At 53.4% G+C, this 26,536-nt stretch overlaps 1 protein-coding gene across 4 annotated transcripts in view; it reads left to right on the forward strand.

Moving 5' to 3' along the window:
• The window catches only part of SDK1 (sidekick cell adhesion molecule 1), a 974,158-nt gene that overhangs the window by 834,747 nt on the left and 112,875 nt on the right, over positions 1–26,536 (forward strand). For all 4 annotated transcript variants that reach the window (XM_024241289.3, XM_054545732.2, XM_054545733.2 and 1 more), the window contains exons 29-31: positions 11,971–12,165; positions 16,400–16,601; positions 25,601–25,704. In XM_024241289.3, the coding sequence (XP_024097057.2) occupies positions 11,971–12,165; positions 16,400–16,601; positions 25,601–25,704 (501 nt within the window). The remainder of the gene's footprint in view (positions 1–11,970; positions 12,166–16,399; positions 16,602–25,600; positions 25,705–26,536) is intronic.

Here is a 26,536-nt window from a genome sequence, read left to right on the forward strand (position 1 = left end):
GACATTTTAAACTGGCCTATCAGAGGCAAGCGCAGCAGCCACAGAACATTGCCCCAGCCCCAGGTTAGCTCTCGGGATATTGACCAAATCCTGACATACCGGAGACCCCTGATTCGGCTCGCCTGTGCTCTAGGTGATTTACGGTAAAGTTATAAACCCAGACTTACAAACAGGTGGTAAAATTCACCACTTTTGCCTGCATTTGATCTTAGGATTCTAAGACTTGGTTTGAAGAAAGAGTTTCACATCACTAAAAAAAAGTTTGGAGGCCTGTGTTGAACGGCAGCAGGAACTCATCCAAGGTCTTTGGGAAAGCTGCACGATCAGATTTGCCTTTTAGGGTAATCACTCCGGCAGCCTGAGAAGGGTGAACACAAAGTCAAATATTTATTGAGCCCTTGTTTCCCTGAGAGGGGGCCTGGAGCTTCCTAAGTCTTCTGCACAAGGAGGCTGTCCTATTTTCGTTTTGCCTCTTTCTTTATGTGATTTTTGGAGTTGCTAGATAGAAGTGTTTGGCTTTGAGTACGGCATTTCTCAATTAGGCGACCTTTGGAATTGTGGGTTCCTGCTACTAAAATCTCAGTTGAGCAGCCACTGTGGAGGTGAGCATTTCAGGGCCTGGCCCGGCGGAGAGGGAGCTACGAGCCACATCTGGTGCCTGCGCAGTGAGCCCAGTCTTGGGGTAGGAAATGGTCTGCCCAGCAGACAGCTGTGGCGAAGAGATTTGCAGGAGCCCCACCTAGGCAGGCCTTAACCTCAGCACAGCAGCCAGGCATCAGCCTTTTCTGGAACAAGCAGGGCTAATATCTGATTACCCAGGAGCTGTCCCCAGCATGCTGTGAAACAAGAAACATTGACAGAGGCACAGGAGTCCACAAGAACGGTGTTCCCCGTGAAGAAGCAGGCTCGCCCCAGCCCCACCTCCACCCTGGCAGGGCCCCCGGCTCCCACTGCCAGCCTCGGTAGACCCTCCTGGCAAGTCCTCACTCTGTGGTCACCTCCGTCCACTCACTGTCACCTTACCGGACTGCCAAGAATCAGTTCTGGAGTGCAAAGGCGTGGGAGAGGTGCAGGAACAAAGCATGTGCTTCATCTGTGCTTCTCTCTTGCCATAGACAGACCCGTGCTCGATTCCAATGCTGTGACTTTGACCCAGGGCTTCCTTACACACGTGGGGAGGCTCTGGCCTCAGCTGGCTCTAGGCCCGGCCCTCTGCCTGACACGCCCACTTCTCCAGGGCATCTGCCATTCCTGAGGACTCACGCCGATGTCCTCTGTAGCCCTGGGTCCTCACTGCCCCGCTCCCTGCACGTGTCCACCTGGTGAGGCTTCTCCTCAGCACGCCCACTGGCATGGCGTGAGGCCCGCTGTCCAATGAGCCCATCAGCTGGTTTTATCATCTGTCGTTTACTTTCCAGAGTGTCTCTGACATTTCTTTTTCCGATGACAAGAGCACTGTAAAATGATAATTCAGGCCACAATGAAATCCCATTTCACATTCGCCAGATTTGGCGCCATAAGAAGCTGTGATAATGCCTAGTTTACATGAGGATGTGGAGAAACAAGACCCCTACACCCTTGCCAGGAGCAGGAGTTGGTGCATCCACTTTTGGGAGGTGCTCTGGCAATACCCAGGAAAGGTGAGCGCGTTCACACCGCACCACAAACGCTCTGCACTTCCAGGCCTTCGCCCTAGAGAAATTCTTGCCTGTTTGCACAAGGAGAAACGTACAAGGATGTTCATTACAGATTCACTGAAATAGCAAGAAAGAAAGCAGCTGTTGTCTGCACAAGTCAGATGGCACGAACCTTGGGGCTGCCTGTTTTTCCTTTCACCTGTGTTTTCAACACTGCATCACTGACAAGTAGGCCGGCAGCGTGGGTAACATTTTGGACTCAGATCTCAGCCTATGCTTATTAGCTGGGTGAATTTATGTGTGTTTCTTAGCATTCCCATGCCTCAGTTTCCCCATCCCTCAAAGGGGAAGCACATTCGTGCCTCCCTCACTGGTTAAATGAGTTGCACTTAGAACAGTGCCTGCCACATAGTGAGTGCTGAGTAAACGTTAGCTTCCGTATCACATCGAATATTTCATCGTTTCCCTGGCACCAGAGGAGGCTGGAGGCTCTCTGGACTTGGGAGCTCCTCCTGGATCACTGGGGGCTCAGCCTGGTCCTAGTATTCCCGTTGCATGCACCAGTGGTGTGCTGCCTTGATTTGTCCTCCATAACTCTGGTTGCTGAAGCAGAGGCTTCTTGCCAACAAGAGAAAGAAAACTTAGAAGGCTGCTTGGGTTACAGAGTGTTCCTAATGTGCACCGAGAGGTATGGATCTTGATTTGTGGTCACTAAAAGCCACTGAAGCCCAGGTAAGGAGAAGGATAATCATTTAAATACTTTGAGCACTCCAACCATGCCGAACCCTGCTGAATCACACAGCACCGTGTCTACCTGCGAGGCAGACAACCTCACTGCTGAGCCTCCTCTGTCATGCAGCATTGGGTTGTAATTATAATGCATGTTGTCCGGGTAACCTGTCACCCATGGGTCATTACAGCCGGCACACCACACGGCGGCGGCTGCAGGAAGACAGGAAGACACTTCCTGCAAATTCAGATGGGTGTTCACAGGGGAGAAAGCAAAACATCTTTTCGCCTGACTCACTTTACATCCAGAGACCTTGAATCAATGTTCCCACTCTGGCAGCTTGGCCTTCTGAGTATATAAACACCTCTGCCGCCCGAGCTTTTGTAATCTATATCAAAACATGTTCTTGCATTTCCAAAAGAGATTAACAGCATGAACCACGGCGGGCGCCTAGAGGAGAAAACACTTGCTTATTTGCGTAAATATTTTACTGTGGAGCACTTTTAGCATTTAGAACTTTTCTTTGGGGGGATGGGGTTGGAACCCCCTGAGTACAGATGTCCCTCGCTCACCCATCAGCTGACAGCACATGGTCTTGACTGCTGTTACGCTAAGGTGATGATGCCTGAGCTCTTCAGACCCAGGGCCTGCCCTGGCCAGACATGCGGGATCCTGCCCTGCCATCAGGAGGGCCTAACATTTACCTTTAAGCTTATTACGAAGGGTGTGCGGGAACTCTGCTGAGAATCAGGAGCTCCAGCAAATATGATCCCTGTTTGCAGATTCAGCGTTTTGATCCCCAGCCCTTGGATGGATAAGCTGCAAAACCCACAGGCCACGGCATCTAGGCTCGGCCAGCGTGGGCCTCCTGGGGCGATTCAGTGGCTTGCGGGTTCTCTGACCCACTCGCCCACCAACAGCAGCTGCAGAGAGATCAGCAGCACGTGCCCCTGATGGTTGTGCTTTGGGGTCCTGAGCGCTGGGGCCCCAGTGATGCTCACTGAACAGCAACTCTCAGACAATGCCTTTTGTTTCCCAGGGAAGTGCACAATTTATAAAAGGTTTGCAACTAGCTGGGCACGGTGGTACACACCTGTAATCCCAGCTACTCAGGAGGCTGAGGCATGAGAATGGCTTGAACCCGGGAGGCGGAGGTTGCAGTGAGCCAAGATCACACCACCGCACTCCAGCCTGGGTGACAGAGCGAGACTCTATCTCAAAGGCTTTGCAGCCACCTAAAACGTCCGGATAGAAGTCTCCAAATTGCTCTGTGTATAGCTCTGCGGCGTCCGTCTTCAGGCTGACCCGGAGCTGAGATGCCTACAAGGCTTCCAGTATCCAGCCTCAGCTCCTTAGTGCCACCTTCTTGTGTCTCGAGCAGTGGACGGTTCTGGAACTTGTCTCAGGCCCGTGGCGCAGTCCCTTTCTGGATTCTGATTGTCTAAATGCGCAGTGCCGCCTCCGTCTTCCAGGTGTATTCAGAAACCCACTCAGGCCTCTCACTTGATGTTTTTAATCTTCCATTTGGATCAATGTGTCTCGTACTTGGCCCTACTCCTTTTAATGCCTGTATTATCATAATTCACCCATACCCTTAAAAATAGGGCTCCTCGTAAGCCGCATTTTACTGCTGCTATTGATTCGGCCTGTTCATTCCTCCCTCGCACACGCCACCGTCTTCTGGCCTTGCGTCGCTGAAGTTCAGCACGCCGGTGTTTCTGATCTCGCTGTAACCGTAATTACATAACTAGCCTTTTCCACAGAAACGCCCTTATCTCTGAACACCATCTATCATTATTCTCTAAAAATGCAAGGACTATTACTCAGCTGCTCCTTTGTGCCATTTATGTACAGAAAAAAAGCTGTCTTCTATTGTCCGTCAAGTCTAGGACTTTTTAAATGTGTCAAGGTGAGCTATAGGCATTCATCTTTATGTTCAGCAGACCGTGGTGTGGTGAGCAGCTGATATTATCTTTATTTTAGGGCAAATAATAGGAAGGTACAAATAGAACCCACAGGCCAAGGAATTTTCTTCCAGTGCCTAGGGAACCAGATCAGAGAGAGAAGAAAAACCCAGATTTCTGCAATTAGCAGGGATGGCGTCGTGCTTTGCAATCTGCATACATTATCTCATGGGTGCTTTGCCAGGCCTGCATCCTAAAGGTCAGGGGAGGGGAGGGCGACCCCACTGCAAACTCCCCACTTCCTACTTCGGCCCAGCAGCACTGCCACACAGTGCACTATTAAGCAGTCATTAAAATTCATGCTTCTAAAGGGAAAACATGCTTTTGCTATGTTGTGCAGAAATTGCAGAATGAAAAACTCATATTGAGTGTGGAAATCCAGGTTTGTTGAGTACTCATATGCATAGAAAAATGATTACCAAAGGCCGGGCGTGGTGGCTCATGCCTGTAATCCCAGCACTTTGGGAGGCTGAGAAGGGTGGATCACCTGAGGTCAGGAGTTCGAGACCAACCTGGCCAACATGGTGAAACCCCGTTTCTACTAAAAATACAGAAATTAGCCGGGCATGGTGGCACACACCTGTAATCCCACCTACTTGGGAGGCTGAGGCAGGAGAAACATTTGAACCTGGGAGGCAGAGGTTGCAGTATAGCCGAGATCACACCATTACACTCCAGCCTGGGCAACAATAGCGAAACTCTGTCTCAAAAAAAAAAAAAAAAAAAAAAAAAAAAAAGAAGAAGAAGGAAGGAGGGAAGGAAAAGAAAAGAAAAGAAAATTGATTACTAAAAAAAGTCCCAAGACAGCTACAGTTATCTCTGAGTAGCAGCATGGCCCTGCTGTAGACCAGCATACCATCACCCCAGCTTCCAGGCCATCACCTGGGACTCTGCCCAAGGGCTTTCTGTGGCTGCTGGAGCCTGCTGGGTTTTGAGGACTGGGCCATACATTCAAGGGGTGCCCCCAGCAGCCCTCAACCAACCGCTGAGAGGCGGTGGGCGCACACTGCAGCTCTCCCCCGTGTCGTGTGTTGGGGACGAGGCTAACAGGTTCTCCACTGGCCCCCGCAGTGGGAGGAGCCCAGCCCCATGGCCCCTGCCCTGATGCACACACATTCATCAGCTTCTTCTCCATCTCATTTCTTTACTCACTCCCTCTTTCCGGGGGTGACCTCCCAAATCACCACTTGCACTCCAGTCTTGGCCGCAGGATCTGCTCGTGGGGCACCCACCCTAGGGCCAAATGTGATTTCATGGTTTTTTTCCCCTGCTTTTTTTGGATGGCTTTTATACGAAAGAAGCATCTATCTATCTATCTATATGTATAAACAACTATATGTATATATATGTGTGTATGTGTACGTGTGTGTGTATGTATGTGTGTGTATGTGTATATATATATATATATAAAATAAAATCTTGAAAAGCTGAAGCCCCAGGAGCACCATGGGACTGAGGGGCTGAGAGCTTTAGCACCGCATCAGAGGGCCTCACCCTGAGCTGTCTGGGCTGTCTTGGAGCTGGTTGGAGCCCTCGGGAGTCAGGCAGGGAGAGTCCATCGATGGGAAGGATCTGGTAATGGGGCAGGGCCCCAGGCCTCTCTGAACAACAAGACCCCGCTGTTCTCCCATGAGCCTATTCATTGTGTGCCTCTGGGCCAGTTCTACAAACGGTGACTCCTGCCAGGCCCACGGAAGTGTGACCTCCAGAGTGCCTTGTGCTCCCTGTCACCGCTTCCCCGGGAGCACACAGGTCCCCTTCTTCGTGCTCTGGCTGCTGCAGACAGCGGCGCTGCTCCTGCGGGCCTTTTCTGCCGCCCCGCTCCACCCCAGCCTACACCTCACAGGTTGCTCGTCCCCCTCTCAGATCTGGTGGCTTTGCCTCCAGCCCCCACTGCATAGTGCCCTCCCTGGGCCCACCTCAGCTGACCTCTTTCCTGATGCTACTCCCCAAGGCTCTTCCCGAGGACTCTCTTTCTTTGGCACTTTCTGGAACAATTGAGCCTCCCCAGATGGGAACCCTCACATGCTGGAGGCGCAGCTCTGGAGCTGGGCCCAAGTGGGACCCCCGGCCCCACGATGAGGGGCTGTTTGTAGATGTTTTGCAGTTTCCCCCACTCTGTGACGGTCACCTTCAGAATATCCTGCTGAGTGACTTTCTCTGAATTGTTTTCTGTTTTTTCTCCCTTTAATCATCAGAATCCCATCATACTGCAGCAGCTGTTGCTGCATACAACAGCATGCAGCAGCATACTGTTGCAGCGGAGGCCAACAGCAGGGTATCCTGGGAAGAGCTGGGCTCGATGCCGAAGGACCCCAGCCCTGCCCTGTTTACTGTGTGCTCGTGGGCACCCAGCCCCTCCTTGCCTGCAAATGCGAAATGGAAACAGGAATATCCACCTGGGGAATGCCATGAAGTCTCAATATGGTAGCTGTGAAGTGCCTGGAATATAGAGGCCCCTAATAAGCTGCGGCTCCATTTTAAAAAATTATTAATAGAGGCTGGACACAGTGGCTCACACCTGCAATCCCAGCACTTTGGGAGGTTGAGGCGGGTGGATCACCTGAGGTCAGGAGTTCAAGACCACCCTGAACAACATGGAGAAACCCTGTCTCTATTAAAAATACAAAATTAGCTGGGCGTGGCAGTGGATGCCTGTAATCCCAGCTACAAGGGATGCTGAGGCAGGAGAATCGCTTGAATCTGGGAGGCAGAGGTTGCAGTGAGCTGAGAACGCTCCGTTGTACTCCAACCTGGGCAACAAGAGCAAAACAATGTCTCAAAAAAAAAAAATTAATAGAGGCTGGACACAGTGGCTCACACCTGCAATTCCAGCACTTTGGGAGCCTGAGGCAGAAGGATCGCTTGAGCCTAGGAGTTCAAGACCAGCCTGGGCAACATAGCGAGACCCCCATCTCTATTTTAAATTTTAAAAAATGATTAATAGCAAGAGATGAGAACTGAGAGTAAGGCAGAGGTTAGAACTTGCCTGAGGGCTGGGTCAGGACCCAGGTCTCCTGGCTCCCTGCTGTCCAGTCAGGAGCTTCTGAGAGAGAGGCAGGAACCACACACGAGAAACAATCCACAAATCCGAGGCAGTGTATCCTCCAAGACAGGTGAGGTGAGGCACATGTGGGGCGGTGAAGGGGCGAGTGGATAACCACGTGAAGCCTGTGTAGTCTGCGGCATGGCCAAAGGCAGGGCTCATCTTGGAGGACAGAAGAGTCAGGTGGGGCCATTGATGGAAAGGAGGGTCTGTAAGCAAACCTCGGATGGCTTGGCAAGAAGAAACCGGTTCCCACATAATCCCCAAATCCTGTGATCCACAAGGCTTGCCTTTGAACAACATCTTCATTTCATCTCAGGATTATTACCTCTAGCAATGGAATAATCTGAGCAGAGATAAAACATGGTGAAACAGTAAAGATTAAACAATAATGAAAACACATCTGTAACCATGCCCTGCTCCTGAAAGTAAATAATACCTCATTAATTCAGACATAGTCACTGAAAGGCAATTTGGTTTTTGAGCGAGAAGTCTTAATCACACACAACTCTCCAACATATTAAGTAACAAATCAAGGGAACTCAGGTAGGCTGGTGAGATCTGTAGGAAAGGCATGTTCCGGGCCATCGGGGATGCCGGGTAAGGCCCTCGTTTGTCCTCTATCGGGGCCAGGCCTCCGAGCATCTTCCACACAGGGCTTTATCTTTCTCTTTCTCTTAGGATAGGCATGTTTTTGTTGTTGTTTTTGAGACAGAGTCTTACTCTGTCGCCCGGGCTGGAGTGCAGTAGCGCGATCTTGGCACACTGCAACCTCTGCCTCCCGGGTTCAAGTGATTCTCCTGCCTCAGCCTCCCGAGTAGTTGGTATTACAGGCACCCACCACCGTGCTGGCTAATTTTTAGGCGGGGTTTCACAATCTTGGCCAGGCTGGTCTTGAACTACTGACCTTTTGATCCACCTGCCTCAGACTCCCAAAGTGCTGGGATTACAGGCGTGAGCCACCGTGCCCGGCCGGGATAGGCATGTTTTTTCACACTGCGAAGAAGAAATCTCTTTAGCCACTGTGCAAAATCAGTGAGGTAATCCCACCTTGACAGTGTAGAGGGAGCAGGCTGAACCCTATGCATAGATACGTGAGTCTGTTTTTAACACAAACTTGATTTCTGCTGCTTTAGGGAAAGATTCGTATCTCTTCATCTCTAGGAACGATATTCAAATGCCTGAACTTACACCGGGCTACACATCATTCTTTATGGTTTTGGTTTTGTGTTTTTGTGTTTTGTTTTGTTTTGTTTTCTGTCTTTGTTGGAGACACAGTCTTGCTCTGTCACCCAGGCTGGAGTGCAGTGACGCGATCTCGGCTCACTGCAACCTCCGCATCCCAGGTTCAAGTGATTCTCCTGCCTCAGCCTCCTGAGTAGCTGGGATTACAAGCACCCACCACCACACCTAGCTAATTTTTGTATTTTTAGTAGAGACAGGGTTTCACCATTTTGGTCAGGCTGGCTTCGAACTCCTGACCTTGTGATCCGCCCACCTCGGCCTCCCCAAGTGCTGAGATTACAGGCATGAGCCGCCACACCCTGCTGAAGTTTTGTATTTTTAGTTTCACCATGTTGGCCAGGCTGGTCTCAAAGTCTTGACCTCAAGTGATCCACCCTCCTTGGCCTCCCAAAATGCTGGGATTATAGGCGTGAGCCACTGTGCCCAGCTGCTTTGCACTCTTTACCTGGCACGTTTGCATGATTTTTGAGCCACGTGAATATTATACATCTCAAGAAATCATAACAATATTGAATGTCTTTAGACAAAAGGCAGCTTAAGCTTAGAAGGTCTCCAAGATGAGTATCGATTCTATGGCCAGAGATGCTTTTTCCAGGCAGAACGCAGCCACCCAGAGACCTTAGAATTAAGGTTGTTCTCCTGGCCCCGAGGAAGCAGGACACTATTGGGGAATTTATATTTTAAGGGAGAACTCCGGCCCAGGGAGTCCTGCTCTGAGGCCCACTCAATGCTGAGCACATACCATAGGTAGTTAACTCAATCAGGCATTGCAAAGTTGGGGGTGTCACTCCTCGGGTCCGGGCTGGGGGCTTGGCCATGTCTGTTCTGGGCCCCTGTGCTGCCTCTGGTGGGCATTCACCACCCTGTCCTGGAGCTACAGGGGTCTAAGGCTCCACCCCCGCATCGGTGCCTATGGACAGGTCCTGGGAATAAGGTTCCATGGAGGCTGTGAGGAATGATAACTCTGTGGTCATACCGGTCACCACAGGGTGAGGGACTGCTAGGGAAGGGGTCCTGCCAGCTGGAGGAGGGAGGAGAAGTCATGACTGCGATTGTTTTATAGTAATATTAATGCCAGGAGCAACCAGGCATGGCTGTGCCAGCCAGGTCATCACCACCGTGAGCCCCCAGAGCCCTCCTGGCACCCCGTGAGGTGTCCTGCCATATCCTTGCACCATGTAGTCCAGCAAACTGTGGCTCAGAGAGGCTGCATGGCTCATCCACGGTCACAGTGAATGATTGGCAGAGTGGGATTCCAGCCCAGAGGTGCACCCCCAAAGGTGTGTCCTTCCTTCGAGGAGCCCGCTGGCTTCTATTGGAGAGGACGCTTCTGCGTGGTGGGCCCTGGGGTCCGTGGTCCTGAGGAACTGGGACCTGGCGAGAGGATGCTCTCCCTTTGCTCACAGATCGGCATGGGTGTTTACTTCTCCCAGGAAGAGTAGGCACCCGCGGAGCTCCAGCCCGACTCTGTCGTCACTTTCTCGCTGGGGACCCCGCTTGGAGCTTCACAGCCTCGTCCTCATCCTCATCTCGTATGCTTCCTGGCAGGGCTGTGGCGAGGGTCTGGCATGGGAAGCATCGCAGGGATGCAGCAGGGTCCCTGGATGTGCCCAGAAGTATAGCCTCTGTGGTCACGCTCTCCTCACCGTCAGGGTGCAGGGCGGCCAGAAGCCCCGAAGCCTCAGAATGAGCTTCCATTGTGTGTGCATGGCCGACTCCCTACTCTCACTATGCAGGGGTTGGGGAAACGGGAGGCCAGGGGAAGAGCTGGCCGCCGTCTCTAGGCTGCCCTCGGTCGGTCAGTGACTGGGAAGGAACAGGATTCTAGCAGGGACACCCTTGCCAGAGGCCTGAGGCCAGCAGAGCCACATCCAGGAAGTCTCAGGACTCCCAGTCCCCATTGTGGGGAAGACAGCCTGTCCATTGGAGGCGGGGCAGCGGCTGCGACAGCCACTCTGGGGGCCTAAGTTTAGGGTCCTGCAGACACCTGGGCCTAGAGGTGGCAGCGTCATGGACAGGGCAGAGCGTGTGTCCCTGTCTGTGTGGTGGTGATGACGATGCTGACGGTGAGCGGTGATGCCTGGGGCCTGATGTGAGGATGCACTTGAAGTCTGACCTCCGTGTAATTGTCCTCCCACCTCCCAGATGGCGGGCTGGGGAGGGGCTCATTAAACCCTTGGATGAATGACAAGGCGCAGGAGCTGGGAGGATGCCTGTGAGCTCGGTCGTCCATGAGCCAGAGACTCGAGAGCAGGAAGAGCTGAGAGAGGGAGGGGTTCACCCGGAGCAGAGGCTGAGGGCAGGGGGCAAGCAGCGTGGGGTCGCCCGGCAGCTCCTCCCCACAGAGGGTGAGCCCCCAGTGCAGAGGCCACTCCATGAAGAGGCAGCACTGGTGAGGCCAGAGAGCAGCTCTGTTCCCCCTATGTGTCCTCCCTTGTTTAACTTCAACAGTTATTAATTTTTTTGGAAGCCACAGCGCCCCATCATTTCTGGTTTTAATCAGCGCAGGAGCTCAGCCGCTGGACTGCACATTGTCTGTGAGCCAGGCAGGGTGCGGACTGGAGCTGCACAGTTAACAAGGCTCCTCCAGATGCCAGCAGGGAAGGCTTGGGGCGGCTAGCGGAGACAGGTGATCATTAATAAGGAATGTCTGGTCAACCCCAAGCCCCTCCCAATTGAGCAACTTAGCAAGCCAGGAGCCCTCCCTGAACTAGGAAGCACAGGGTGCTTCTGTAAGCAGAGCTGCCCTGGCGGAGCTGCTCGGGAGGGGTGGGGCCACAGAAGGGGCTGGATGGACATTGCTGGGGTCCCTGGAGGGAGCTGGGGGTCAGAGGTGCAGGCAGACAGGGAAGACAAAGGAGGGAAGGAGGAGTAGCAGCCGTGGAGCTGCTGTCCTGCCTGGGCAGGCCATGCTGTCATTGGCAAGAATTAAAGGACTTCCTAAGAGAGCGAGGGGGAGAGCCGGACTGCAGGAGGGAGGGAGAGGCAGAGACTGAGAAGCCACAGCCCTCTGCAGCCCCATGGGGAGCAGGGTGGGACCAGGTCCCCGTGGTATGCTCGCTGCATGCCAGCGTCCTCAGGAAAGATGAACCCGTGTTCATACCTTGTTCTGGTGAAGGATGGAGCAGGAAACAAGCTTCATGAGGAAATCCACGTGGGGCCCCACCATTCATCACAGCCGTGAGACCACCCTTTCAGTGCACAGGCATTGACCTCCAGGGACGGGGAAGAGGCAGATGGCCTTCCCGGGGTTTCTGTTCCAGGGGTCAGCACAGGGTGTGGGCACAGGGCTTCCCTGTGCCGTGGGTGACTGGCTCAGCAGCTGTCTCCCGTGTCACCTGCCCGCAGGGTACCAGATTGCCTACCGCCTGGCCAGCAGCAGCCCCCACACCTTCACCACCGTGGAGGTCGGCGCCACAGTGAGGCAGTTCACAGCCACCGACCTGGCCCCGGAGTCCGCATACATCTTCAGGCTGTCTGCCAAGACGAGACAGGGCTGGGGGGAGCCACTGGAGGCCACCGTCATCACCACCGAGAAGAGAGGTAAGACCTTGGGGGACCCGGGGGTACTGCGGAGATGGCGGGTGCCGCTTCCTCAGTCAGGCCCTCTGGGTCTGTGGGGCACCTGGGAGGCTTCGGCCTTCCCTTTGGAGAAAGAGAAGGGATGTGAGCATTTACGAAGCACCCACTGAGCCCAACACAGAGCTGGGCACACTTATCAAACAGCACTGCATTCACACCTTCAGCCTCACACCTGCTCTCTCAGACACGTGAGCACTGCGTTCACACCTTCAGCCTCACACCTGCTCTCTCAGACACGTGAGCACTGCGTTCACACCTTCAGCCTCACACCTGCTCTCTCAGACACGTGAGCATTGCATTCACACCTTCAGCCTCACACCTGCTCTCTCAGACACGGCATTGCATGACACACCTTCAGCCTCACGCCTGCTCTCTCAGACACATGAGCATTGCATTCACACCTTCAGCCTCACACCTGCTCTCTCAGACATGTGAGCATTGCATTCACACCTTCAGCCTCACACCTGCTCTCTCAGACACATGAGCATTGCATGACACACCTTCAGCCTCACACCTGCTCTCTCAGACTCATGAGCATTGCATTCACACCTTCAGCCTCACACCTGCTCTCTCAGACACATGAGCATTGCCTTCACACCTTCAGCCTCACACCTGCTCTCTCAGACACATGAGCATTGCATGACACGCCTTCAGCCTCACACCTGCTCTCTCAGACTCATGAGCATTGCATTCACACCTTCAACCTCACACCTGCTCTCAGACACGTGAGCATTGCCTTCACACCTTCAGCTTCACACCTCTCTCAGACACGTGAGCATTGCATGACATGCCTTCAGCCTCACACCTGCTCTCTCAGACTCGTGAGCATTGCATTCACACCTTCAGCCTCACACCTGCTCTCTCAGACACATGAGCATTGTGTTCACACCTTCAGCCTCACACCTGCTCTCTCAGACACGTGAGCATTGCGTTCACACCTTCAGCTTCACACCTTCTCTCTCAGACACGTGAGCATTGCATGACACGCCTTCAGCCTCACACCTGCTCTCTCAGACACGTGAGCATTGCATTCACACCTTCAGCCTCACACCTGCTCTCTCAGACACGTGAGCATTGCATTCACACCTTCAGCCTCACACCTGCTCTCAGACACGTGATCATTGCATTCACACCTTCAGCCTCACACCTTCTCTCTCAGACACGTGAGCATTGCATGACACGCCTTCAGCCTCACACCTGCTCTCTCAGACACGTGAGCATTGCATGACACACTTTCAGCCTCACACCTGCTCTCTCAGACACGTGAGCATTGCATTCACACCTTCAGCCTCACACCTGCTCTCCCAGGCACGTGAGCATTGCATTCACACCTTCAGCCTCACACCTGCTCTCTCAGACACGTGAGCATTGCATTCACACCTTCAGCCTCACACCTGCTCTCTCAGACACGTGAGCATTGCATTCACACCTTCAGCCTCACACCTGCTCTCTTAGACATGTGAGATGGTCTCAGGTTTAAGGAGAGCAACATTGCTCGCAGAGGCTGAGTACCTGGGGCAAGGCTGCAGAGCCATCACATTTGAGGGTGAGCTGCCCAAAAGCAGCTCCCGGTCTCTGATGTTAAACCCATGTCCTCCATTGAGCAGGTGCTCAGTAAGTAAGTTTTCCAAATAGCTGCCTTCCCGATGAGAACTGCCAGGCGAGCAGGGCTCTGCTCCGTGCACGGGTACAGGTGCTCCGTGCACTGCACTTGGCCTGTCCTCCCTGCGGCCCACGGAGCAGCATGGCATTAGCTCTGATTTTTACCAAAGATGAGACGGAGGAAACTGAGAGAGTTTTATTAATTTGCCCAGACACACAGCTGCAGAGCTGAGATTTGGACCCCCCTCTGACACCATGAGGCCAACTCTTCCCATGAAAGTCTATAGCGGGCACCCTTCCCAGTGGGCTCCATGCACATCCTCGGGCCTTGCAGCGCCCAGGGTTGGTGTCACAGGACCCTCACCTCAGCAGCCCCGGCTCCCACTCCAGGTCCTGATGTCACAGCCAGACCCAGGGACCCTGTGGGAATGAGGACGGGAGGGAGCTTGCAGGCACCGCTGCAGGGATACTTGGAGCACACGGCTCTGGCCACACTCCTATTTTTGTTTTTTTATTTTTGAAACAAGTCTTGTTCTGTCGCCCAGGCTGGAGTGCAGTGATGTGATCATAGGTCAGCACAGCCTGGAATGCCTGGGCTCAAGCAATGCTCCCACCTCAGCCTCCCCAGTAGCTGGGACTACAGGCACACACCACCCAGCTAATTATGTTCTGAAGAGACAGAGTCTTGCTATGATACCCATCTCGGCCGCCCAAAGTGCTGGGGTTACAGGCATAAGCCACCGTACCCAGCTAATTATTTTAATTTTTGTAGAGATGGGGGTCTTACTATGTTGCCCAGGCTGGTCTCCAGCTCCTGGGCTCAAGCGCTCCTCCTGCCTCAGCCTCCCAGAGCTCTGGGATTGCAGGTGTGAGCCCCTGCCTTTGGTCCTCCCATAGCATTCAATGAAAGCACATCCCCTCCATGACCATTACCACTATCATTATTATTAATGTTATTAGCTGGAGGGACGGAAGCCCTCAGTCACCACAGACACCCAAGGTGCTTCTGCAATGTAAAGCACATGGAAGAGATGCCCTGTGAAAGGGGGGCCCCCATCCCCCTGCTGCCACCCCGGGTATCAGCACTCAGGGCTGTCGGCTTCTCAGGAAGATAGTAATGGCTCCCAAGCAAACGTTTTGACTTCATTCTCTAATGTATTCGTGTGGTTTTATGGTTCATTTATCTTAAACATCGACTGTGCCCCTTGCACGAGCCAGGCACGTGTGCACGTTCATCACAGACACAGTCTCACAGCAGGTCCTCTTATTTCTCTGTGTCCCGCCCCACAGCCCCGCCCCACAGCCCTGCACCACAGTCCCACCCCACAGTCCCACCCCACACTATGCCACCTGATTATCGGGCCCAAAGTTTTCAGAGATTTTCCACTGGGGCCCCCATCCTCCATCCTCATGGCTCAGGGAGAGGGAATCCAAGAGACTTGCTAGTTACCACTAAGTCCAAGAGAGCCTTTGAAACGGGATACTCTGGGCCACCTCCCCTCTGGAGACCAGGTGAAATCACAACAGCCAGAATGTGCGCTTACGGAAGCAAGTGCTGATGAAGTGAGACTGGAGCCCTCCTCCCATACCCGCCACTGCGGGCCGACAATCAATTGCGGCTCTACACACGCCACGCATTCTAATCAGAATCAATAATCTTCATGATAAACAATTAAACAATTATTCCTCCCGCTGCGGAACTTCTCTGCTGAAATCGATGGGGTGCAGAGGCACAGCAGCGGCAGACGATGGGCACTCCAGGCCGGGCTGGCCCCAGGCACCCCACATCCCCCATCCAAGCTACTGCAGACACCAGAGGCACTGACAGCCCAGAGGTGCCCTCACCTACAGCAGCACTGAGTAGATGCTGTAGATGCTTTAGGGCCCGGGTGACCGAGAAAGAGGAAATTCAGCGTTAAAGGTGGACTGAGCACAACATCAGAAAAAGAGAGACCAAAGGGACCACAGGGTTTGGAGCAGTCCCCAAGACCCTGCAACTCCAGCTGTCATCACAGACACAGTGCCTGGTGGTCTGGTAGCCCAGGGACTCCTGTGTGGCTTTGTTCCTGTCTGTTGGTCTCTATGAGTAGTGCATCCAAAGTCAGCCTTAAGATAGCTGCTCAGCTGGGTGTAGTGGCTCACGCCTGTAGTCCCAGCTCTTTGGGAGGCAGAGGCAAGGCGGATCACGAGGTCAAGAGATCAGGACCATCCTGGCCAACAAGGTGAAACCCTGTCTCTACTAAAAATACAAAAATTAGCCAGGCGTGGTGGTGCATGCCTGTAATCCCAGCTACTCAAGAAGCTGAGGCAGGAGAATCCCTTGAACCCGGGAGACAGGTTGCAGTGAGCTGAGATCACGCCACTGCACGCCAACCTGGTGACAGAGTGAGACTCTGTCTCAAAAAAAAAAAAGAAAAAACAGAGCCTCTCATCTCCCTGACCCAAGGAAGGGACCAGCTTCAGACTGTCCGAGGCATGCAGGCAGCTCTCATGGGCGGGCAGTCAGCTCTGTACAGCCGCGTAGCCTCCTGGAGATCCTCCTTGGGAAGGGCAGCCTCTCACATGTCCCTGGTCTGTCCTCATTTGGTTGCAGAACGCCCGGCGCCCCCCAGAGAGCTCCTGGTGCCCCAGGCGGAAGTGACTGCACGCAGCCTCCAGCTCCAGTGGGTCCCAGGAAGTGACGGGGCCTCCCCCATCCGGTACTTCACCGTGCAGGTGCGAGAGCTGCCCCGGGGCGAGTGGCAGACCTACTCCTCATCCATCAGCCACGAGGCCACAGCCTGCGTCGTTGACAGGTACCGAGAGAGCAGGAGCACCTCCCCGGGAAATGGGGCCCTGGCCGCCTCCAGCCAGCTCCTGTCCAGATAGTGGGGAGGCTGTGAGGGCCAAGCAGGCACATACCTGAGAGCACAGGCCCCCTTTCTTTTTGACACTCCCCATGCTGGAAATCCCAGAACTCCTGGGTCCTGGAGCCACTTCCAAGGGCCCACCCCCAGCTGCTTCCCGGAGTCTGCTCTTCCAGGTGTGCAGGGCTGGTTTGGACACCCCAGGACCCAGGGATTGGTGAGGCAGGGGTGATAGGAGGCAGGCTGGACATGTGGGCTGGAGTCCTAGCCCCTCCCAAGGCTGGCATGGGGAGGGGACCATGTGGAGGAGGGCTGGGCTGGCCTCGGGTGTCCAGGGCTGGAGGGATGTTGCGTCCCCTTGTGTTCTCGAAAGCAGCAGGGAGATGAATGGCACTACGAGTACTGTGCTTCCTTAGTGATGGCTGACGGGGAGATGGGAGGGTGTGCCTGGGACATGACTAGAATCCGTCTACTCACTCGGTTATTTACTGGACCTCTGGGCTCAGCATGGGAGAGGGTTGCATTGACAGTAGCAGCGGCGTTCTGTGGGTCCCCCAGGGTCCTCACGACTGTGGTTACAGATCCACCCACTCTTTACAGACAAGGAAACTGCCACAATCACACAGATGGGCATCCCAGGGCTTAGAAGCCACCCCAGGAGTCCGTACCCTTACCACGTGCCCTGCCCAGGCCCTCCTGGGGCCTGTCAGGTTTGCAGGCCCTGCCTGGACAGGGCCACCCGGGACACCTGCCTTGTGCTTCTCATCGGCCCAGAGTTTGGTCACTTGTTACTGAGCTCACACTCCAGGCTGTGGAGCGGGGGTCTTGGAGTGAGTCCCTCTGTGTCCGAGGGCTCTGGAGCCTGCACCAATGCCTAAGAGGGTAGAGGGGCCGAGACGGTCATCTCCAGGCTGGCCGAGCTTCCTCTGTCTCTCAGATGGTCACACAGGTCAGCTCTGCGTCCCTACAGTCGCCCAGTGAGGGGAGACCATGATCCCACTCCACAGAGGAAGGCCAAGGCCAGAAAAGTCGGTCATTTGCTCATATCCCCCGCCCAGCCTCCATGGCGCCCAGCCACCCTCGTCTTCGAGGCTGCCCATCTCATCCCTGCCTGACTGAACCTGAACGTAGGGAGGGAGGCAGGTCCCAGGTGAAGCCCCTGGCAGCTCCTCAGAACACCACCCTGGTCCCGCTCTGCCCTGGGGGCAAAGGTCAGGCTTTGGAGTGACGGCCGATTGGAGTGTGGGTGTCACTGGTCCTAGATTTGACAACGCGGGGGTTCAAAGAGAAGAGAAACCTCCAAAACCCCCATTCCTGGCTTGAGGACCAGGCCTATGACGGAGGCAAAGCACTTGCCCAGGGAGGGATGGCCCACCGGGCATCTCGGTACAGAGCTGTGAAGCTGAAACTGTGCAGGCTCAGCCTGGCTTCTGCCGTTTGCCGTTGAGTGATCTGGGGCAGGTGACGGGTTCTCAGGCGTCTCCAGCTCCCTGGCCTTTGAGTTGCGAGACTTGGAGGTGATGATAAGGCCCTTTGGACGATCATGGCCATGGATGCCAGTATCGCCTTTGCCACCCCCACACAGTGTCCCCAGGAGGCACAGCTGGGTGTCAAATGCAAATGCTGACCAGAGTCCCTGAGCAGTCCAAGGAGGGTCACGCAGACCGTCAGGAACCCATGCTGCGGCTCCCAGGCCCTCATTGGAGACCACAGACCAACAAGGAAGCCAGCACCCCAGTGCACAGCTCCAGCTCTCTGTGGCCCCAAAGGACCCACCCTGGCACAGTCACCCTCTGCAATCTCATGGTCCAAGCAGCCCTCTGCTCTTCCGAAAATTGAGGTGGAATGGTCCCTGCGCACAGGGCTTGTTTCCAGCAGGGCCAGAGCCATTGCCTGGCCTCCCCCTGTGCAGGGCACAACATCTGGTGAGGTCCGTATGCTGGCGGGTTGGAATTTAGAAAAGTTGTTCCGTCCGCACAACTGTGGTTATGCCCCTCATGTTAGGAAAACGAGGCTGCAGCAGCTCCGACTTCATGTCCCCTCTGGGGTGTTTTCCCTGGTGATCTAGTCACTCAGCTTCCAGACAAAGCTCTGACAGGACTTCACCACCACCACCGCCATCCTCATCGCCATCATCGTTTCTGGAATCCTCTCATCCTGTCCAGCACCTGTCATTTTCAACACTACTTCCATGTGTCATTTCATACGATCTTTGTAACAACCACGTGGACATACAGACCAGACTTCTCACTATTCCCAATTTACACACGCAGACATTGAGGCAGAGATATCTTAAGTAATGCATATGTGGGTGCCTCGATGTCTCTAAATGGAAGGGATAGTTCCTGAGGTTTTTGTAGTTGTCATATCCCGTGAGCTAGAGGTCAAGGCTCCATAGACACAATCCACGTCCTACAGTTAATTTACAAGGGTCTGCGACATCTGAAAATGCAGTGCATGTGCATCTGAACACCAAGCTTTCCACAGTCAGTCTCCCCTTAGCTGCGTGGCCTTGGAAAAGTCCAACCCTTGGCTGCCTGCTAGGACTGTGTCTTCTCATCTGTGAAAGGCAGGGCTGGAGCGGGGATCCTGCTGTTCCCTCCAGGTCTGTGAGTCCAAGGTTTGCCTCATTACTGACCACCAGCGAACTGGCAGCCAAGAAATAAGGCGATCGGAATACTCAGACTGTCCGCCAGGTTCCTGCCGGCATCTCACTTGCCCAAGCTACAGCAGCAGAACTCGAGAGGCTCAGCTCTCTCCCTCCAGAGGAAGGCACTCCCAGTGGCAGATACCATCCTCCCGGAGCCCTGGAATTCTCCTGGCACAGCCCCGAGGGTCAGGGGAGTGTGGCCGGGTGTGCCCAGCCTGACTTAATAAACTACACAGGATGCTTAGCGTAATTGGCAGTGTGCTCACATATATAAGTAACCTCATCCTTTGTGTAACCATCTAAAGGAAGGAAAAAAATATCCAGCCACTATTGTTGAAGGCTTCTGAAACCAAACAGACTAATTGTGTGCCCGGGACTTCATGCTGGAAAGGAGAGGTCCATGTTTCAGGACAGACAGTTTAATTTGGTATGGGAGAGACCAATGTCAATTTCCTAATGGGCCAGAACTAAGACAAATGCTTCCTCTGCCTATCAATAGAGAACATGTCACAGGAGAATCCCAGGAAAGTGATATTTTGTACACCGCGACAGTATAGTCTCCCTTCCTGTTTAATAATCCTGACAGCTACATTTTACTTTCACCAGTTGTATGAAATCTGCGAGTATCCAGAAAACATTAAGAGTTTAACTGTCTCAATTTGGTGACTGTGACTACCTCCAGGGAATATGGGTCGAGACTCCCAGGGAGAGGGGTTGGGTCTGAGACGTGTTCAGGCATTGCCAGTGTCTGGTTGGTGGTTGAAGTTGTGAGACGGGGTAGCCACCCACAGAAATGCAGTAGAGAGGAAGAAGAGAAGGGCTCTGAGCCCAGTGTGACTTGGAGATTCTGGATGTCACTTTAGGACAGAGCAGTGGCCGTGCAGGCTCAGGGGGTGGCTGTGCGTCCGGTAGTGATGGGCTCAGCTCCTCCTCTGAGCTCTCCTGTGGGATAGGTGCGGGGGGTCCAAACAGAAGACAGAAGGGCGCAGAGGGAATGAGCATGGAAAACAGCAGGGATTCAACGAATGTCAGCATCATGGCCCTAGCTCCATTCGGCTGATTTCTTTTTTTTTTTTTTTTCTTTTTCCGTATAATGTAATTTTTAAAAAATACCATTATTTAAGGATCAGATGAGCTGGGCATGGTGGCTCATGCCTGTAATCCCAGCACTTGGGAGGCCGAGGAGGGTGGATCACCTGAGGTCAGGAGTTCGAGCCCAGCCTGGCCAATATGGTGAAACACTGTCTCTACTAAAAATACAAAAATTAGCCAGGCATGGTGGCATGTGCGTGTAATCCCAGCTACTCAGGAGGCTGAGGCGGGAGAATTGCTTGAACCTGAGAGGCGGAGATTGCAGTGAGCCGAGATCACACCACTGAACTCCAGCCTGGGCTACAGAGTGAGACTCCATCTCAAAAGAAAAAAGAATCAGATGAACTTGGCCAAGGATATGATACATGAGCTTGATATTCTTCGTGATACAATAGTGAGGTCTAAGTGTTTGTGTTTGTTTGGTTGGTTGTTTTATTTGTTTTTGTCTGTCACCCGAGCTGGAGTGCAGTAGCTCTGTCATCGTTCACTGCAGCCTCCAACTCCCGGGCTCAAGATACCCTCCTGTCTCAGCCTCCCGGGTAGCTAAGACTGCAGGCATATGCTATCATGCCTGGCTAATGTTTAAATTTTTTTTTTTTTAGAAATAGGGTCTCACTGTGTTTCCCAAGCTGGTCTCAAACTCCTGGGTTCAAGTGATCCTCTCACCTCAGCCTCCCAAAGTACTGTGATTGCAGACATGAGCTACCGTGCCTGGACAATAGTGAATTCTTAAGAAACATTTTTAGTGCCTTCCAGATAAGTAAATAAAGACAGCAGTGAATCGCTTTTAAAAGATGCTTAGCACTCATCCATTTTATAATAGAACCAAAGTGAATGAATGGAGCTCCTCCTATTTAAAAGACTCTGCATTTAGCTCTGGGGCAGGAACATGGAACTTAAGCTATGTCCTTCCCCGACGCCCATTCCAGAACACTTTGGCTGTGGAGGTCAAGTTTGTGTATGTGATTAGCCATCCGAGGCAGTATGAGTACAAACTGGCTTTCTAAATGTATCAGCTATTGATTTGGGGTAGCAAGAGTTCTGATAGCAAGTTCAGATAGTGAGAGTCCTGTATTACCCAAATTATTTATTTCCTGAGTTTGGGATGATTAGAAGAAAGAGATTAGATGGCAGATGTTATCTCAAAAATATCCCTAAATCTATCCAGCTTCTGAGTTTGTACATGGAGATTTGGGAGGTGAGGCATGGGGAATGAGCAAAGGCCCGGAGAGGCACCAGGCAGCATCGATGGCTTCCTGGGGATGAGTGAGGGCTCCGGGGTGGGGGAGCCAGAGAAAGCTTTCGAGAAGACAGGAAAGAGCACATCACACTTATTCATTGCTTGCTGTGTGCCACCATCCACCCGACTCCATGAGGATGGGTGATGCGATGTCATTTTCACGACAGCCCTAGAAGCCCCGGTGCTGCTATCTCCGCGTCCATAGCCGAATACAGCGAGGCTCTGAGACACTGACTTGCTCCAGTGAGTAGTGGCAGAGCCAGCATTGGAATTCTGTTTAGCCCACTCCAAAGCAGAGATTTGGGCTGGCTTGGAAGCGTGAACAGAGTGCAGAATTGGGAGGAGTTAGAAGGGTTACAGGAGGGTGTTCTTGCATCCTGTGTGCATTTGTCCCTTTATCATGGAGTCACCAAAATCCATGCTCTACCACAGGAGGGAGCGTGGCAGGAGCAACGGGGGCGGGGGACTCAAGGATCAGACATTTGGCCTAGGAGGTAGACCAGTCATCCACAGGAGCAGCGCTGCCGGGAGGTGAGGCAGGTTGGGGTGAGTGCACAGAGGATGCTACCATCTCTAGGGCCGCAGAGCCAGGAGAGGGGATGATAGCACTGCCCTCTGTCTGTCTCATTTGGGTGGTGAGGCTGCTGCTCCCATCGGCTGCCTGCCGGAGCCGCTTTCTGCCTGGTTTTGGGGGCACTGGCGTGGCTTCCGCCGAGAGGGTTAACTCCCGCAGATCCGCATTTTGTGTTCCCTGCAGCTCGCAGAGACACTTAATCAATCCTTGTTGAATGAAGTGAGTCCGGCAAAACACAGGCCTCACGCTAGGAACCCTGCTCTCTGTCCTCCTGTGCACCCAAACCCATTTGTCTGGGAGCCAGGCTGATTTGTCCAGCCACCTGACACATACTTACGGCACACCACGTGTGCCCAGCTCAGTGCCAGACCCAGGCAGGACAGTGGAGAAAGAGGGGTTTCAAGGAGCTTGCAGTGTGGCTCCAAACCCCCAAATCATAGCAAAGCGTTAAGTACTAAACAGTGGAGTGCTGAGTATAATTACAGTTCAATGCCAGAGGCCAGTGAGGAAACAAATACATCAATAAGTAAGCATAATTGCAAATAAATAAATAAGTAAACCAATCATTTCTGCAACACCTACTGTGTGCCAGATATGACGCTGGTATTTACATGTCCTCATAGGCAACCCCCCACCCCAGCCCGAGAAACTTCGCAGATGGGGAATAGCATCCTTATTCAATCCTTCTTCCCACAGATCTGCTGAGTACCTCTTGGGTGTTCTTGGCTCTTGGGGTACAGCAGGAAAGGAGGCCGACTTGGTCCCTGTCCTCGTGGATGTTGAGTCTTGTAAAGACAGGCAATCGTCAAGGAAATGTCACTCATCATGATGCAGAAGATGAAGGAAAGGAACAGGGCACAGGGGACAGCAGGCACGGCCATCTGAGCGGATACTTACAGATCTATAGGAACAGCTGATCCTTAGCGAGCTTGCACCACACGCCTGACCCTCTGCTGAGTGCCTCACCTGAGTTTAAGCCTCACATCAGTTTCACGATGCCTGTGCTGTTATCAGCCCAGATAAGGGAACCGAGGCAAAGTATGCTGTCCGAGGTTAACTGGGAGGTAGAAGCCACGCAGTTTGACTTCGGGGTCCATGTTCCTGAGGCCCACTCTGCCGCCTCCTGGTACAGGAGGAGAAGGAGCCAGTGGGGCTATGGTGGGTGGCGCAGGTGGACGAGGCAGGGAGGTCACGGGAGAAAACGTGGTTATCACCCAGATGAGACAACATAACTCCTAGGATGCTAGGAGCAGAGGGGAAATTGTTTGTTTTAACTTAGTAAAGGCTATCTCCCAGAAACCTGGAGCAAAGGTCATTTTTATGATCAAACTTCAGAAGCATCTCCATTAAAGCTGGGACCAAGGCCAGCTGCCTCCTGTGGCTGTTTTTCCAGTTGTGGACGCTGAGTGTAGAGGGGCTGAGATGTGCCTGCGGTCAGGGACTGGGAAGTAGCAAGACCAGACCAGGTTCTGGAGGGCTGCAGTGGAAAAGCATGCCTTGAGGTATGAGCTGGTAGAGAAACACTGTCACCTGGTCTTAAGCAGGATGGAGACCTGAAAGCAGGAATAGAATCTGATCATGGTTTCCAAAAATGGTTATCAGTTTTCTAAAAAGCAGAATCCTTCCCTTAAACCAAATATGACCCAAGCCGAATGCATAAACCTGATGGGCATGCAGCTCCTGTTGGCTGATGGGGGCCGTGTGGGGCTCTGGATGTCAGAGGCTTCAGAGTCCTGGGGGTCCACAGGGCTCTGTTTGAAAGCCACTGGTTTACAGATTCCACTGGGAGTGAGGACAGAAGACTGGGTTTCAGGTGATGAGGGCTTCGGTTTAGAGTGATAGTTGAGGAGACTTTTAGATGTGGGTAACAGAGGTTGAGAGTCCTGAGGCACCCCGAGTTTTCTGTTCTGGAAACTGAGGAGGGTGGAGCCCTCATCTATGAAGAGCCGCTGCCCGCCAGGGAGGAGAACAGAGCAGCTTCCTCACTTGCTCATTCGGAAGTCAAATGAAGGGTATCTGAGAGGACCCAGCCAGTGACTGAGCATGGGCTGCAGGGCGGGTCCCTGACCGGCTGGGGCTTCACCAAGATCCCAGCATCGTCTGCACAGAAGAGTTTGGCTGAAGTCTTAGTCTCAGGCATGGCATGGGGCTTGGCACAGGAGACCCACTGCATGTGGAATAGCTGGACGGATGGACGGAAGGAAGGAAGGAAGGGGAAGGGAAGGGAAATGAAGGAAAGGAAGGAAGAAAGGGAAGGGAAAAGGAAGGAGGGAAGGGAGAGAAGGAGGGAGGAAGGAGGGAAGGGAAGAAGGAAGGAAGGAAAGGAAGGAGGGAATGGAAGGGAAGAGAAAAGAAAGGAGGGAAGGAGGTAGAAGGGAGAGAAGGAGGGAAGGGAAGAAGGAAGGAAGGAAAGCAGGAAGGGAGGAAGAGGGGAGAGAAGGCAGGAAGGAGGGGAGGGAGGGAGGAAGAAAGGGAGGAAGGAAGGTGGGTGGGCAGATGGAAGGAGGCCTCAAGTGCTAACAACAGAAGGTACCTCAGGGAAGCTTTAGTCCCGTTAAAATCTCCATCGAAGGGCTGGGGGCATTTTTCACTTGGACGCTTGACAGGGATGTGGTCTTTTGTAAAGTGACATGTGAATATTGCCATTTACTAGTCCTGCAGCAGTGGGCCTCAGTTTTATCATCCTTGAAACGGGAATAATGATGCCTCCTCTCCCAGCGCTCGTGTGAGTTGAAAGGGGTTGCACTCGCCAAGCGCCTGGCACCGCGTCAGCCCCAGTGAATGGTAGGGACGCAGGGCCGGTGGGTCTCTGCCTGCAGCCGGGCAGGAAGTGGACGTTAGAGAATGCTGCGAGGCTGGGTCTGGCCCAGTAAAGAGCTCCAGGAGGACAGAGCGTGAGAATCAGGCAGGAGCTCATTTTATACTCCGGATCAGCACAAGGGCCCGGGGAATTAGCTCTTCCTGAGGAATTCTCTGGATCCCTTGGAGAGCAGTGATGTGCCGACCAGAGTGCAGGGGTGGCTCCAGTGAGGGGTTGGCAGTGCCTCCCCGAGGAGCCCTGAGCAGAATCTTCCCCCTGGCCAGGACGCCCTGCACTCCCTGCCCTCTGTGCAGCTCCTTTCTCTCTGAGGATTTCGACCATCCAGGTGTTCAAAGGCTTCTCCCAGGACAGGTCCAGGGTCCCCTTCGAGCCCCTGCTCACTGCACCTAGGAAGTAATTGGGTCCGACCCAAGAACAGCCTCCTTGCTAACCTGTCTTGGGCCCACACAGGAGCCTAGAGCTCTCAGGGCAGGGGAGGGATTTGCCCCTCTTCCCAGGGCTTCACCTGGAGTGCCTGAGGGCAGGGCAGGGTGGCAGGGCCCCGGCAGTCACGGTCTCTTCCACATTGCAGACTGAGGCCCTTCACCTCCTACAAGCTGCGTCTGAAAGCCACCAATGACATTGGGGACAGCGACTTCAGTTCGGAGACAGAGGCAGTGACCACACTGCAGGATGGTGAGCAGCCCGGGGCCCAGACCACATTCCTGGCCACTGCCCCTGGAGCCCGAGACACTTAGGCCCCATTTTCGTCTTGAGCCAGAAAGGGGTCACCAGGGAGCAGTGGCAAGCAGTAGAATTCCATTAGTGACAGACAGCTCGGAGGGTTTCCGCACAGCCTGTGGTCATAAATCAAGGTTTCAAGGGCTTCCAAATGGAATGGAAGTTTCTTTGATTGGCTTCCAAAGCCCCTACTATCCATTAGCATCCCAGAAATTGAATAATTGATAGGGTCATTAAAAATAAAGGTCAGCGGGTAGCTGGGTTTTAAGAGATTTTCCCAATTTTTCTCATTCACGAGCCACTCTTTGACAACAGCGCAGGTAAGTGATGGGAAGTGAGGTCTCCTCAGAGCTCCAGGTGGCGTTTTCACCCGCTCCATCCTACCTCAGCAGCATCAGGCCTGAAGATGGATTGTCATTCTGTGTGGCCCAGGCCTGGGGTGAGCCCAGGAGGCAGCTCTATCAGCCGCGTCCAGCGGTGATCACAGGACGGGTGGGATGGAAAAGAATGGATGGTGGGTAATAGCTCAGCTCCCAGGCTGGAAACCCAGTACTTAGTTCTCCCAGCAGCGCTTCATCATCATTCCCGCAGCCTATGCCCAAAGCACGGTCTTTTCCGTTTAACACTCCAGTGGAAGAATTTTCCAATAAACCAATTTCCAACTGGCTCACCCTGTGACCTCACATCTCCACTTCTGCTGTCTCGATGACCTGGAAGTGTGGTTTCTCTCACATAGGCCGCCCTTGGCCTCAGGGACCAGCAGAGGGGTTGAGCAAACCATTCCCGG

This window comes from Pongo abelii, chromosome 6 (genome assembly GCF_028885655.2).
Source record: "Pongo abelii isolate AG06213 chromosome 6, NHGRI_mPonAbe1-v2.0_pri, whole genome shotgun sequence".
Taxonomy (NCBI): Eukaryota; Metazoa; Chordata; class Mammalia; order Primates; family Hominidae; genus Pongo; species Pongo abelii.